The following is a 16,372-nucleotide window of genomic DNA, read 5'->3' on the forward strand; positions in this document are numbered from 1 at the left end:
AAAAGGCATAAATAATGCAAAGCAAAATAAAGTCAGTGAAGGGTTTTCCCTGTGAAATTCCTCAGCTTCCTCCAATAGGATGAACAAAATCATGCAGAAGGAAGATAACATGCCCCTATTCTTCTCATCCTTTTTAAGACAGAGCACAACTTAGTGGCATCTGAAAAGAGTTTATTTTGCTGGTGCTATACCCTTTCATGAGACAACTTGAGAGGATTAAATGATCTCGTATTTCTTATCTCCCTTCCCACTCGATCTATTTCCTGTTGTCTTCCATGCGCTTGTCCTTCTTTTTGCTCACTCTCTTTCGCATTTAAAAACAAGTATATTTCATATAGTTGGCTCTTTAGCTTGGGAACATTTTAAACTCCTGTAACATGAGTTCCATTCACTCCATTGGAAGTGAATTCCTTTAATATACAGTACACATCACTTGCTGGGAGATTTTTATAACATAGGTTATTGTTACTTGCAGAATTTCTACCTTTTTTAAACAATATTGAAGTTGTCATCTACTTTGTAACAATTTTTTTCTCTTAAAACTGGCTAGGTTTTATCAACCACTTCTTTTACCGTAGCAGGAAATTGACAGTGCGTGGAAGTAAGAAAGTAGAGTGATCCAGGGTCACACATATCTGTTTGTGACCTCCAGCCCAACATAAATCTAGATATTCCAAGGCATAAACCAATGACCTGTTTAACCTGTTCTGCTGATTTTTCTTAGCTTTGAACAACAAATTCAGTTTATTTTTTGTTGCACTTAACATATAACTGTGCTAAAAGTACTGAGTTCAGAGCATAGATTTGATCTCTTGATTTCAGTGAGTGTCAGAGGCTGTGGACCTCCACCTGAGATTACCGATGGAAATATTGCTGGTGGCATTATGGAACAATATCGGCATGGGGACAGAAAGCAATATGAATGCAACATCAAATTTAAATTGGTTGGATCAAAGGAAATTGAATGTGTTGATGGACAATGGTCATCTCCTCCCTCTTGCATTGGTAAGCTACATGACTCTTACTTGTGAGAAGTCTATAATTCACCGTAGACTAATACTCCATAGATATTTTCACGATTAAAATTACATGTGTGCAGGTATAGCATGTCATGTTCAAAATCATGTTGCGGATGAAAAGCAAGCACACACTATGTGTAAGGCCCAAATGTTATTAGTAGTATGATTGAAATCTTAGCAGTCCAATTAAAGAATTTTTGTGAGTCCAGATGAAATGATTATAGAAATAAAAAGAAAATAAATACATAATATATAAAGAATAATTATAAATATATAAATAATACAGAACATCTAAGTAATATATATTATTTATAATATATAATTGCAGTTGTTATACACACATTTCCTCTTATTTACCCCTTTTTCTGCTGCTATGCTCACCCGCCCACTGCCTCTTTGAGTCCTAAAGTCAATGGCTTCAGTCGGGTGTGTTTTGGAGGGAAGTTGCAGCACATTATCAATATCTCAAGTTTTTCAGTGGGAGGAATATGATGTTGATGCGCATGATTTCCTCCTTACAGGATCTGCTTGGGGCAATTTTTAGGTTTGCTAGCATGCTTTTGCACCTTGCCCTTTTTTCACTGGTCTACAAATTCTGAATTAGATATGTTAAGGGTGTTTTAAGTATGCTAGATCCTTGTTCTTTGTGTTACCCTAAATCCAGTTGTGATCAGCTACATAAACTGTGTTTCTACTATGTATATAAAACTATAGTTGCGCCGTACAGAGATAACTACAAGTAAAATAAATTAACTATAGCCTAGTCACTAGAAAAATTTCTATTATGGTTGAAATAGGTAAAACCAAGACTACAGACAGGTCAGGACAGATTCTGACAAAGTATGCCTCAGAAGCCTTTATCTTGAGGCCTTGCAAGTTCAGAACGCTGTGGCCTCTTTCTAGCAATGGCAGTATTCTGTGTTACTGAGGCACAGGGCTGCAAACACGATGCCTATCAACGCTTTAGGTATGTTGCTGTCTTCCTTCAGCTAGAGTCAGACATGTCCAACAGTTTTTTATTGTCCTGATATTGAAATGGTGAACAGTTCTACAGTTGAGTCTCCTGCCTAAGCAAAAGCACCCACTTTCCATGCATGTCATTAAGTAGGGTATCTCAAACCTGAGAGTATGAATGTCAATGACAGGAGTTAAAAAATACTTCTGCAAAACTGCTATTTGTTTGTTAAGACGGTGTCTCAGAATTGAAGTAGAATGGAATACTCAAGCTGAAAATCTGTAAATTCAGAAAATAATTCAGGGTATTCTTATCACACAGGATCTAACAGCAGAACCAATAAATTGTGGGGTTTTATGGACTGATTTACTCTTTTCCTATACATATACATTCCAACACATCTTCCTGGAGCAACACTGATGATTTAAAAATGTACAGGATGACACTTGCATCTTTTCAATCCTTGATCTAGTGAGAGTAGTTTCAGTGCACAGACTTGAAAGAAGTGGTCCAAACTTGAGTGCAAAGTTGTTCAAATTCAATTTTTGAGTTTATCATGGATCTTCTCTCTCCCACATGAAGAGCAGGCCACATGCCCTTATTCCCCTTACATGTCTTTTTCCTCCTTCAAAAAAACTACTGACTTTTGTGCAAGCCATTACCCTTTGCTGTCACTACCACTGCAACAGTGACAGCCCAAAGCAGGAAATGCAATTATCACACAGAGGTGTCAGCACTGCAGCCCTCTAAGTGATGTGATGTTACAGTGGTTTTCAGTTCTCATACTGAAATACTAATTGAAAGTACACATTACAAATGTGTAGGTGTATAATCAAATATAATTTTGACTGATGAGAATCAGAGATCTAGGTGAGTTGGATTAATTGGAGGGTTTTTTTACACTTTAGGGTTTATGTACCAATGAAAAATAGTTCAGGAAATTAATGTTAGCTGAAACTACTTGTGGAGAATGTTGTGGGTTTACCACAGTAATGGAAAGGGAAGGGAAAAGACGAGAGAGGGATTGAGTAAACTTACTAAAACACATACATACTCGAGCTGTGTGGAAGTATAGCTGTTACAATTAATGGGAGTCAGTTTGACTCATCAAATGCAACTATAGTTATTTTTAAGTTCTTTCAGCTATTCATATATGACTCCAATATTACTGTGGAATACTTTTCTTTTCAACAGAAGACAAAATGCCATGTGGATCACCTTCCTCTATTCCGAATGTTGTTCTTCATCAGGAAGACCAGACCCAGTTTTCACATGGTGATGAAATAATTTGTGGATGTAAACAAAGCTCCGGCAATTCTAATGAAATGAAAATCAAATGTCTTAATGGGGAATGGAAGCCTTTACCTCTTTGTGCTGGTAATCTATTTCCATAATATTTCAGATATGAGTGCAACATAGTTTTATTCACATTTCAAGGATTTCAGCAATCAGTATGTAGCCAGAGATACTATAGTTTCATGCATCTCAATTAAGGTTTTTTTTTATTTATTCCTCTTTTATATGTAAATGTGTCCTTCATCCTGTAAAGACTTTGCACTTACCACTTTGCAAGTGCTCTGAGTAGGTCTTGGGAAGGAAATGAAAAATTGCACAGTGGGTAGAATCAAGTATGGGGGTACATCTTTAGTGCATGGTGGCTTTTACCCATTTTCCAGTATTACTCTTCGGTAACAACCCTTCAGAAGCCTTAAGACGTACCTGCAATATAGTAGTGTGCCTGTTGTATTAATTACCTGTAGTTTTAGGTCTCTGTATACTATTTTGCTTTTTAAAAATCCTACTGGGAAATTAGTATTAGTAGCCACAATGTGCTAGGCTTATCCCATCTTCACTATTTTTATGCGGATAGTCCTTTTCATTTCTGATCCATGGTTTTCTCTTTTTTCTCATCTTCCTATTTAGTTTTGCAGTGCATAAATTGAATGAAAGTAATGTCTTCTAAAAAGATCTAGAATGAAGCTTTTTTCCTAAGAGAAAGAAAAAAAATACATCGAAGTCAATAATTTAAGAAAAAAGCGATACTGGACAAGACGGAGTCTTGTCTGGGATAAATTACTCCAGCACTGCACTTATCTTTAACAGAATACAGTTTATGATGCATCCAATTCTTGGTTCCTCCTTCCTTCAGAACTGAATTTATATTCATCAGTGATTCAAGTACAGTGTACCTTTATTTACAATTATGTTGAGGATTGAATCTGGCACAAAACACAGCATGCTTAGCTTTCCGAGTAGCTTGTGTTCTGACTCTCAGAATCACCAGTCAAGGACACAAGACCTGGTTATGATTGATAGATACTTCCACAGGAGGTGGATACCTGCTACATATTGGGTGTGGCGTAGTGCTTCCTTTATGCTACTGTTTCTACAAGCAAAGAAAGGTTTGGCTTCTTCCTCATCTTACCTTTTTGTAGTTTTAGGGAAGAAAAAATGCATATTTTTTGTGTTATTTACTGCACTCAGCAAAAGACATCCTGTCAACATAAAATTAATTGCTTTGTGAGCAGGAACAGTCCCTGCTTTAGATAGCAGGAACAAAAAATCATTCCGTTTCTGTAATCTGGGAATCTCAGGCATTACTTCAAACTACAGTAAATAAAAAACCACTTTCACATGGACATGCATTAGGAAACTGATGACTTCTTCATCGGTAAATGTGTGTGTCTGTATTACCTTAACTAACTCAATTTTTTTAGCTCTTTTTTATTGATTTTTTTTTTTCAGATCCATCCCCTCGGTGTGTACTTCCAAGGGATGTTGAGCTTCTGCCCAGTGGTCGTGTTTCCAAGCAAAGAAAGGAGACTGGTTTCCGTAGAGTTATACGTTATAGATGTACATCAGCTGACAAAACTATTAAACAGGCAACTTGTGTGTCTGGAAAATGGTTACCAGAGATTCAATGTACATGTATGTTTTTAGATTTGCATACAATTCCTTCTTTTTATGTAGAGATGATAAATGCTTCTTATTAAGGCTTCTTAGCATTGTTGTGTCACTAGTCTGAACTAGAAATTCCTACATGTTTATACGTATACTTACTTGACTATATGCTAAAAAATAGTCGTGAATAATTATGGGAATCATTAGAACAGTGAACTAGGGTTAGAGATGCACTATTTTAGTGAGGCAGACTTGATCTCTGCTCTGACAATTGGAACAGTTGTCACAGTCACTTCCGGTGTGAGAAAAGAGGCAATGAAAATTTGAGCTCGGTTCTTCAAAAGGGCTTTATCCTGGTGCAAACGAAAGTAGCACATAGCTCAAGCTCCAGCCAAAGTTCCTTTATTTCCTGTAAACATTCAAAACTTTTCTATTCCCGATTTTTCTGGTTTTTTTTCCCTTCTGTTTTTTTCAAATTGCTTCCTAGTGAAACAACAAGAAAAGAGCTGAGTAGCCCAAATCAAAAGCACAGACGCAGAGGAGACTCCCCTTATCTAATATACACCAAAGGTCAGATACCTGCAGAACTGCCTTTATGTATAGCAGAGCGGGATATTGCCTGTAGAAGGCATAACTGTAAAACAATCATTACCTTATTGCCTGCTTTGATTATGCCATATTCATGAGAAATAATGCTTGGAAGTGGGAGAAGTATGCAGACTGGCAATCACTCGAGGGAATGTTCCCTTTCAAAACCAAGTGTTCCTACCTTCCAGGTTTTCTGGAACCACTAGAAGCAACAAACCAAGCTCTTGAGGTCGCCTCTTTCCTAGATATACTGCCTTCCCTGACTTTTTCTTTCCTGTGGCAGGAGCAGCTTTTTGTTCCTTGAGTGGTAAAATTGAAATTTATTTCTTTGTTTCTTTTTGTGATCCTCATTTAGCTCTGCTGTAAACTAAGTCTGAACTAAAAAGCAACAACAAAAGAAAACAGAACAAGAACCCCAGAAGTTGGTCCAATTTTCATAAAGTAGTTCACCATAGAGAAAGGAAGAGGGAGAACACACAGGGAAAGAGGAGACTACAAGATGCTTGAGCATAGATTGGTGTAGGCAACTGTGACTGTCTTTTCTGTAAGGTTGAAAGCATATGAGTATTTGAGAGCAGTTCTGATGTTTCTAGAGCAAAACAAAATGACCATGATATTAATTAAAGCTTGATATAGCTGCTGAAGAATTATCACCAGTGTTTTCTTGGTTGTTAGTATTGTAATCTGTGATGAACTGTTATATTTTATCTTATGTTCTATTATAACATGAGTACATGTCCTTAGCTGAGGAGAGTACGTGCCCACCTCCACCTCAGGTGCCTGGTGCTCAACAGATAACGGTTGGAAGAAATTACAAGCATGGGAGTAAAATAGCTTTTTCATGTCTGAAGAGTTTCCAGCTCATTGGTGTGAATGAAATAACATGTATAGAAGGGAAATGGCAATCGCCACCTCACTGTGTGGGTCAGTAGTGGATTTTTTTTTCTGTTTATTTAATTATGAATTTCTGTGTTATGCATTTACAATCATCATTAGCAGGAGAATGATATTATTTACGTTAAGATTGCTAAAAATTAAGTTGCTAAAGAAAGTGCAACTAACCAGCTGCTGGACAGTAAGACGTTTTATTTACACAGACTTACCTAAGATGAGATATAAAACTTTCAGATAGTCCCTCAAGAGCTGTGTGTTTATTTGCTTGTTTAGTATATTGCAAAATGGAGTTCCAGTTTTGACTGGAGGCCTTTAATAGTATCCTGGTTAAAAAAAAAAAAAACAACAAAAAACCAACCAGTACTGTTTATTATTTAGTTGTGTATAACAATCTTTGGGGTTTTTTTGTTTTAATTTTTTATTCTTTCTTGATTGTTCTCCTTTTTTTTTGTTTGTGGCTTCTTCCCATAATGTAAGTATAAAAGATATGGCATAACTCAGGCCATGTATTCTAAGAAATCCTCAGGAATCTGTAATCTAATTGTTAAAATATTACCGGTGCAGGTGATATCTTGTAAGCAGAACTTAATTAAGGGATAGAATAAGGTGTTTTCAGAAATGAATAGAAAATAGATAAGCACAGGACAAATGAGGTGCCAGCTGGTGATTGAATTGCACAACATGCCAGCCGTGTTTGTATTTTTAAGATGCAAATTTTTGATGCCATGTGGTTTCTCTTCTTTTACATTGCCCGGAAAGAAAGTCTCCCTTTCTCCTGACAAGTGGCAGACATAGAGAAGAATAGCCTAAAAAAAGGCTAAAAATACAGCTCAGTTCATAAAACAGCTTTGCTGAAATAAAGTTCCCAGTCCTAGTCCCTGAACAGGAACTTTGACTGCAATTAGGTCTTTAGTATTTTGGAATTCAGTGAAACATACGCTTTCAACTTGATGTGTCAACTAATAAAACTTGATTTAATAAGTGACTGAAAATGCATATAAAACATAATTTAAGCCCACCCGCTCTACAGTAGTATACGAGAAGAAAGCGTTGGGATAGCTCTGACTCAGAAGGGCTTCATAGAGATTTAATCCATTGTATGTATTAGGAAGCACATTATAATACTTTGTAAGTTTTGTTCTCTTCTTCATTTTCATCATGTCGTCATGAAACCCCTCAGGACATTGATACGGCTTTATTAACGGTGGAAAACTTCAATAGTTAACATTCTAGAAACTCAGTCTCCAAAAGAAGACAATGTCTCTTCTGTTTCTCTATGCCTATGAAATTTTCCCTGTTCTTCATACTAAGCTGTAACTGTATCTCCTTGGTATGACCTAGAAAATGGCTTTAGAGTTGGTTCAAAGGAAAAGAAAGAAACCCCATGTAGGAGAGAAAGAAGTGAGAAGTTTTGGGTTGTGTATCTTAGATGTTTCTTCATCTTCCTTTCAAGTAATCTGATTTATTTTTGGATGATTTTTTTTTTCCTTTTCAGTCTTAGACAGCATACGTCATTGGAATATTAATTGCCTTACATTTAATTGTCTTGTCTGTGTTTTCTGCATTTTATAGAAAGACCGTGTTTGCCACCCCAACCCGTAGAATGTGCTGATGATCCCAGGCTAGAAAATCAAAACTTAAAAATTGAAAGAGAAGGAAAAACAATTTATCTGGCTGGTGCTAAACTTAAGTATGTTTGTCATTCTGGATACACATTAGAAGGACCACCAGAAATAACCTGTTCTATGGGAAACTGGACTTCAGCTCCTACATGCTTGGGTAATGTCAAAAAATACTTTTTTTGAAGCGCATTTAGCAATGAAATTGGAAGAATTTTAGACTGGAGGTTGATCAGTAAGAGCCAGTAACTCTGTATTTTGATGTGGAATCTTATCCCTGGTGGATGTCTTCAGAGCAATCCTAGTTGGACGCAAGACTGACTTTTTGAACACAGTTTAGATTTTAAAATATTCCTTTGTATTCTTGCAATCTTTGCTCGGTTCATATGTCTGCCAGGTGAGTCCTGGGCACGTCCTCGTAATCCAAGGATCTTTCCTCTACAGAGTCAGTGGACTGGCTGAGTCAGGATGACTAGGACTTGTTTTGGTGCTTCAGTCAGGGAGACCACTTCTGTGTAGGAAGGGACAGAAGCCTTTCTTAAAATTTTCTGGCATGGTTGGAAACAGGTTCTAAATATTTCCCTGACTGAAGTCCATGCCTATTTAGGGGAATGACTTCTTTAATCTTCCGTATGCTACCTTTTATATGAAATCCATTATCAGCAGATGACTGTGCTGATGTTAGATAAAGCTCTCTAAAGCGTCTCTTTGGTGGAAACAGTACGCTCGTTCTATATGTATCACGTTAACACAAGCATCAAGTTTCCGTATCTTTTCAGAAATGCCCTGTGGAAGTGTTCCCAAAGTTGCCAACGCCCAGATTGAAGGCAGAAACAAGAAAACCTATGAGCCTGGTGAAACAATTCGCTACCAGTGTGATGCAGGGTTCCTGATTGTTGGTCCCCCCGAAATTATCTGCAGAGAAGGAAATTGGACGGCACCGCCCTTCTGCGATGGTATAAGTTCTACTTCCAAGTAGTCTGTGATCCTTCTTAAACTTTCATGCTGTGAATTGAAGTAATGTTAACTCAGGCACACAGGTGAGTCAGGCCCATAGAGCCAACAGGTGTCTTGCTTGGAAGAGGTTGCTACAACATCTATTTTTCTGGCTCTTGAGGAAAAACAAGAAGGGTAGATGAGCAAAGAAATCTTTTTCCCATGGACTGAAGCTGGTAGCTGAAAGTTAGCTCACTGTTGAAATCAAGCAGAGAGAGGAACCGATGATGTCTGCAAAGGAGGAGATAACTGGTAGGGTTACGTCTCTTGTTTTCACATCCCTAAGAATGTCAGTTTCTGAAAGGTGCCTTTGAATAGGAAAGAGGCAAAACTAATATTGACCGGTGAAGCGTTGCAGAATAAAGACCGTAAGACCTTCCTGTTCTACCTGTAGAAAATGATCTGCATTACACAAACCGTTTTTGCTCATCGGGGACAACGGTGCTCTGCAATGTAATATTCTGTGATTGCTGTATTGCTGCACTACTGTTCTTGAACGCACTCCTCTTTTCAGATGTTAGCTGTGGAGCTGCGCCTGAAATTCCCAATGCTTATATTGCAAGCACTCAACAGGAGAGGTATCTGCCCGGTGCCAGAGTGCACTACACATGTGAAAGGAATTTTCAGATGATGGGTGGAAATTATGTCACTTGTTCAAATGGAGAATGGTCACAAGCACCAACCTGCAGAGGTAGGAATCTGGGCTTTCATCTTGCCTGTTAACACAGCGGGGACTGTTTGTTTACAGAAATACTCTAAAGACACTACCTTTTCTACTTCTCTTTTCTTTGTGACCTGCAACCATCACTGCAGCAGTGTCTCTTTTCAGATGTGACGTGTGAACCTCCTCCAGAAATTGCTGGTGGTAAAGTTCAAGGTGTTAAAAAGTCAAGGTACCTTCCTGGGGAGAGTGCTCGCTATCAGTGCTGGCGAGGTTTCCAGATGAGTGGGGCTTCCGCCGTTGTGTGTCAGAACGGGACCTGGACAGAGCTGCCAAGGTGCAAAGGTAATTTCTCTTTCTCTTCTCCTCAAACAATCACCTGTCATGAGGCTGACTCAGTGGCATTTACTCCTGCAAATTTCAGTCTCACTACTGTGCACAAACGTAACGTGTCTGGCACGCTCAGGAAAAAGCTGTTTTCCCGGGTGTCTATTCAGATGAGTCTACCAGCTGAGTGACCCAGGTGGCTTCACTCGAGAGGGCCCCATCTGGAAAACCACCCTGAGGCTGAGAGCAGTTGCTGGCCAGGTCTAAGTTTGAGACTCAACCCTTGGACTTGATAGAATCTACTTTTAGCACCTGCCTGATGAGAAGAGAGTGCGAAACTTCGCGGTCTGTGTTGGAGAACAGACCCCGAAGCTGCCCTGTTAGTTGATATCCAGATGATGCATTGCTATATTGAATGCCGTGGAGTCAAACCAACTGTAATGATCAACTGAGGGTAGAATGTGGTGTGTGAGCCCATACCTAGATACTCTGTTGGTGCCTCCTAGGTTTTGGGGAGCTCACTTGAATCATCACAGACATACATCATTAGACATACAGAAAGTTTCAGCACGTGAACTGATGCAGCAGCATTTGACTCAACCACCACCCAGCTGGGAGCCTAAAAGGGGTGTGGCAAGAGCAGATGATTTAAGACCACACTCCATATTGTGGCTCCAGCACACAATGCCAAGCGCAAAGAGCGTCACTGCTGGTACCGAGGGATCTGGGTCTTCTGAAGATTTCCCAGTGCAAGGTCCAAAGGAAGGCCAGACTTGGCAGCAGCATGGTGCTTCAATAGCTATAATAATCCTATAAAATGAGGTAGCAGTGCTTCGGGATTGGCATGTGCCAACTCCCCAGTGCCGTCAGTGCCCCACAGAGCCCAAGGGCTATCCCATTAGGGATTGCCGGGGCGCGGTCTGTGACAGTCGTTCTGGTTTGCAACTGGATCCACTGTTCTCACTGCCCAGGCAGTACAGGGAGGAGGAGGTGGGCATCAGGCTCTTCTGCAGAAAGAGCTGTGCCAAACACTCCACCGTTATGCAGGATGGGAGGAAGGGCTGCAGGTGGCTGCAAGCACTTCAGCCAGGGTCAAATGGGGTGAACTGGCAGTTGGGAGTGCCAGCACTGGAGAAATTACAAACTCTTGCTCTTGTTCACCTGCCAGGTATTTGGTTTTCTCCCTGCCTTCCTCCAGGACTCTCAGAGCAGTGCCAACGTACTGTTCGGTAGTATTTGTGGCCAGGCCTCCGTTGCACTTAACGTCTCATGGCTTTCTCTCTGATGGGGAATTTTCTTCCAGGGGAAGGTGGGAAATGTGGCCCGCCTCCAGTTATTGAAAATGGAGACCTTCTTTCCTTCCCCATGCAAGAATATCGACAAGGCACAACTCTGGAATACAAGTGCCCAAGTCTCTATGTCCTGGAAGGATCTCGGTATATCAGCTGTACTGACGGGCAGTGGACAAGCCCCCCGGTTTGCCTAGGTAGGCTGAAGCACGTGCCGTGTGGCCAAATGCTGTGTGACTGCTCCTGTTTTCTTTTTCTCAGCTCCTGAGGGCATCACCTGTGCAGCAGCACTTGCACTGGGGCTGCGATGCCGGCAGGGCAGAACAATGATGAGTCCTTTTGTCCAGAAGGAATTTCTTCTTGAAGTTAGCTCGTGTAGTCCCTGCTGCTGCCTGCTGTCTCTTGCCACCCCAACAAGATCCCGAGGCGGGGAGTTTGGCTGAGCCTCGCTGTGTGAGGGGATCTCCATCATTGTACAGGGCTCCCAGAGGTCCCGAGTTGGGGTCACCACTACGGTCAGCAGGCTGTGAGCGGGGAGGATGGGTCTGAGTGTGTGGCAGCGCTGGGGAAATCCTGGGGTGCATCTGTGACATGGCCATGAGGAAACAAACTTAGAGAAGTGCTGGGCAAAGGGGAAGGGAAGATCTCAAAATGACGCAGGGAAGTACACTGGTGCCTGGTGACTTCCCCCCTCTGTGCTTCGATTGTGTCCTGTGGGACTGTCAGAGCAAAAAGGCTTCTCCTTAGCTCTGCATGGGGTCTGAGCTGTGGTCTTTTTCCCTTTGAGCTTGGATGTGAATGTCTTTCCTCTCACAAGTCACAGAGGACAGAGCAAATAGCTGGAGGTGTTTTGTGACACGAAGAACTTCTGCAGGGTCTAGGGGAAAAAAAGTTACTCATGGTGATTCTGTATGAAGTGATGACACTCTTCTCTTGCCTTATTCAAGTGGCCTGCACAGCATCTGAAGAAGACATGGACAGAAACAATATTGAGCTGAAATGGAAGATGCAAAGAAAGCTGTATGCCAGATCGGGTGACTTTATTGAATTTCAGTGTAAAAGAGGATGTGTGGAGGACCCAGCATCATCCCCCTTCAGAGTGCAGTGTACGGAGGGGATGTTAGAATATCCACGGTGCATGCCAGGAGGTAAGTCACCTCCACTTTGGCCACAGATTAGCTGTTCTGTTGCATTTTCAGTGCTGAAGCCGAGAGGAAAGTCTTTAGCTTTCATGGGGAAGTGCCTGGGGAGGTGCCTGGCAGGGCACCAGATGTGGGAACATCCTGTGTGTTGCAGCCCTTGAGGGGCAGTGCCCACAAGAAACCATTGACTGGCGTACCTGCACTTGAAAGACTGGTGGGGAAAGGACTGTCAGATGGTACTAACAGCTTCAGAGCATCAGTTGTCCAGTGTGAGGCCTACAGGCAAATAACAAAAGTACTTTTTGCAGAGAACTGTACATTGGATGAGAGCATTATGCAAAGGAACAATATCCAACTACAGTCATCAAGCCGGTCGCGCACTTCCACCTATCGCTCTGGGGATTATATTTTATTTGAGTGCAAACGTTGGTACCATAGAGTTTCACGCTCTGAGCAACTTACAGTGGAGTGCCTGGATGGAGCGATCACGTATCCTACATGTGGATGTAAGTGCTCGGTGCCGAGGACACAGGGGGCTGTAGGAGGCAGCTTTTCTGGAATTGCCTCTCTACTGCTCTGAGGTGTGACACGCTGCGCTGTCTCAGGCTTGGTCTTCACGCCTTTTCCCCTTTCTTTACATTGCAGGGAATATTGGATAAATGGAAATGGCATGAAGGAGTCCAGCTGTAGAAATGAAAGATCCCTCAACCGACCCAGTGATGATTCAAGCTCAGTTTTTCCTGACATTTCCCATTTTGTTGTGCTTTGTTTGCAGCTTAGCCAATGTTCTGTCTTGGAATTTGTTTGTTGTTGGTTTTCTTTTTGTTCTCCTTTTTGTTATTGGATGATTGTGACTACATTTCATTCACATTTTACCTTTTTTTGTAAATGTATTTCCATTTTGTAAATGGGTTTACATTTTATCCATCCGAATGGTTGTGCTTACATTTTATGTGTTCTATATTGATCTCACTGTTACTTTTAGAAACAATTGTGTCCTGCAATAGGTTGGCTTTGGTGGCATACTGAGACGAGAATTAAAGCTCGTAGGTAATGTGATCATCAGCAAGTAGAGTGTGTTTGGCCTTGTCTGCTCCTAGCTTCTTCTCCGTGCTCTTGCCTGGAAACTACCCCAGGGTCATGGCAGAGGTGTGTGTTCTGACTGCCTGATCAGGATGAGCAAATGAGCGGAGTCTCCTTCAAATGACTCAAGGCAGTCTCTAGATCACAGCCCCAGTTCTTGTGTGGCCCTTGAGCCTCCATGACATTTGCTGGAAGGGCAAGATGTTGGGATGCAAGTAATTGGGATTTCTGGATGGAGGCAGGGATGACTCTTTGGTCCTGGAATGGGACATGCCATCCTTATATTTGTAGGAGAGTTTGTGATGATGTCTTGATTTTTTGATCATTGATTTGGTGATAACATATTGCAGCTGATATATGGGAACACCTCACACAATTGCGTATCATTGATGTCTTGCTTGGTGAGGGATGGTTAAGGGCGTATTTTTACTGCCTCTTACCTCGACGTTTGTAGATGATACATGGTGAATGTTTTTGCTCTTTAGTTTTCTAATATTTTTTTGAAAGCCAGTATGGGCAGCCCATCTGGCACTGTGCAGCGAGAGGTAATTTTGCGTTGGCCTCTGGTGCCTTCATCTCAGATTATTTTCCTCTTTAACCTCATCTAAGTCCACTAAGGTCATGAAAATCAACGAAACCAGCACGCTGTATTTGTATGTAGTTAAAGTGCAGAGTCCTTCACTTGGGGTATAAAAACCCCAAGCATCGCTATAGGCTCGGGGAAGAGTGGCTGGAGAGCTGCCTGGCGGAGAAGGACCTGGGGGTGCTGGTTGACTGCCGGCTTGATATGAGCCAGCAGTGTGCCCAGGTGGCCAAAAAGGCCAATGGGATACTGGCGTGTATCAAGAATAGTGTGACCAGCAGGAGCAGGGAAGTGATCCTGCCCCTGTACTAGGCACTGGTGAGGCCGCACCTGGAATATTGTGTCCAGTTTTGGGCCCCTCGCTTTAAGAGAGATATTGAGCTCCTGGAGCGAGTCCAAAGAAGGGCGACTAAACTGGTCAAGGGGCTGGAAAATAAAACTTATGAGGAGCAGCTGAGGGAGTTGGGGCTGTTTAGCCTGGAGAAGAGGAGGCTGAGGGGAGACCTGATTACAGCCTACAAATACTTGAGAAAAGATGGTGGGGAGGTGGGGGAAGGGCTCTTTACATTAGTGATGGGTGATAGAACAAGAGGAAATGGATATAAGCTTAGTCAGGGGAGATTCAGGTTGGATGTTAGGAAGTATTTCTTCTCTGAAAGGGTTGTCAGCCACTGGAATAGGCTGTCCAGGGAGGTGGTTGAGTCCCCATCCCTGGATGTGTTTAAGAATAGGGTGGATGATCTACTTGAGGATATGGTTTAATGGGGATTAGGGATGGTTGGACTCGATGATCTCTAAGGTCTTTTCCAACCTAGAAATCTATGAAATCTATGAAAGGAGCCTATCTCAATATTCATGTGGAGTATTAATACGGGTTGATTTCTCTCTAAGGAAATGAAGCAAGAAATACTTCTGTTGTTCCTTTTGCTGGATGATAATGGATATTTCAGAACAGCTACATCTTTGCTTTGGTTGCCCCATTTTGTCAACCAAATAACTGGACATATTTCTCTTAGAAGAGAAAACGTGACCTGACTCCCTGAGCACAGACAGGTCTTTTGTTGCAGAGACCTGGAGAAGAGGGAGCCTTTCAGCTCAAGATCAGATCAATCAATGCTGAGGATCCTCTAGAAGAGTAGGCTCCAAAGTGGGGTGCATCACGCACAAGATGATCCATTGTTAGAACTCCTATCGATATTTATATTTTTGTAAAAAAAATATTGTTTTACTGATTTTTAACATGCAAATTTGACAGTGGTGTTTTCACTTGATCCGTATGTCAGAGGGTTCCATGTCATATATGGTAATGACGGTTCCTGGGGAGAGTGGGTGCTCCACAATGCCAAGGTGCTTACAGTAGCATCTTCACCCATTTGTTCTCTTTCCGCGTATTGCAATGCATTGCAGTTTTTTTGTGTGCCCAGTTAAGTTCATTTGTGCATTGTATTTAGTTTTAACCAAACTAACTCTCACAAAATAGACAAGTGGCTTAAAAAAATTCCTTGCAAAGAAATTTCAGAGAGAAGATAGCACACAAGCAAACAAGAAAATAGCAGGCTGACACTTCTAGTATGAGCTCTTCATCAGCCACCTCGAGGTAGAAAAAGTGTCTCTCTAATCACACTTGACAGGAAGTCAATCAAAAAAATTTGAAATTGTGAAGACCATTTGAAATATGGATTTAAATCTGCTGCTGTTAACAATAAACCTTGCCCTTAGTACATTGTGCCTTAAGATATTAGCTAATGCTAGCAAGACATTAAAAAAATAAGCATCCAGAACATGAAGACAAACCTCTGCAATTTTTTCAGTGATGCTTTATGTCGTGTTATGCTCAATCTGGTACTTCAAAAAATTTCACTAAACTTAATGATAAATGTTTAAAAGCTGCTTTCAAGGCTTCTCACTTAATAGAAAAAGACAAAAAGTGACATACCATTGGGGAAACACTTGTTCTTCCTACTGCAGTAAAAACGGTTGAAATAACACACAGAAAGTAGAAATGAACTCTTGTAACACTCACACAATCACAATGCTATGCTTGTCTGAGAAAGCCACGGCTGCACCGTTCTGTCCCTGAGCTCAAGAACTCACTGAATCATAGAATGAACGTCTGGAGATCATCGGCCCTCCTGCTCAGGCAGGGTCACCTGGAGCTGGTTCTCCAGGACCATGGCTTTTGAATATCTCCAAGGAAGGAGACTCTACCACCTCCCTGGGTAACCTGTGCCAGTGCTCAGTCACTCTCACAGTGAAAAGGCGTTTCCTGATGTTCAGATGAAACCTCCTGTGTTTCAGTCTGTGCCCATTGCCTC

The 16,372-nt window shown here is 41.4% G+C and overlaps 1 protein-coding gene across 1 annotated transcript in view; it reads left to right on the top strand.

Moving 5' to 3' along the window:
- The window catches only part of CFH (complement factor H), a 35,528-nt gene extending 22,478 nt beyond the window's left edge, over nt 1-13,050 (top strand). The window contains exons 13-24 of the mRNA XM_086617709.1: nt 823-1,005; nt 3,169-3,351; nt 4,720-4,902; nt 6,208-6,387; nt 7,930-8,136; nt 8,756-8,932; nt 9,487-9,663; nt 9,802-9,978; nt 11,264-11,446; nt 12,197-12,397; nt 12,700-12,897; nt 13,037-13,050. Of these exons, the coding sequence (XP_086473835.1) occupies nt 823-1,005; nt 3,169-3,351; nt 4,720-4,902; nt 6,208-6,387; nt 7,930-8,136; nt 8,756-8,932; nt 9,487-9,663; nt 9,802-9,978; nt 11,264-11,446; nt 12,197-12,397; nt 12,700-12,897; nt 13,037-13,050 (2,063 nt within the window). The remainder of the gene's footprint in view (nt 1-822; nt 1,006-3,168; nt 3,352-4,719; nt 4,903-6,207; nt 6,388-7,929; nt 8,137-8,755; nt 8,933-9,486; nt 9,664-9,801; nt 9,979-11,263; nt 11,447-12,196; nt 12,398-12,699; nt 12,898-13,036) is intronic.
- The last annotated feature ends 3,322 nt before the right edge of the window (nt 13,051-16,372 follow it).

The sequence above is a fragment of the Tauraco erythrolophus genome, chromosome 10 (genome assembly GCF_009769465.1).
Source record: "Tauraco erythrolophus isolate bTauEry1 chromosome 10, bTauEry1.pri, whole genome shotgun sequence".
Lineage (NCBI taxonomy): Eukaryota > Metazoa > Chordata > Aves > Musophagiformes > Musophagidae > Tauraco > Tauraco erythrolophus.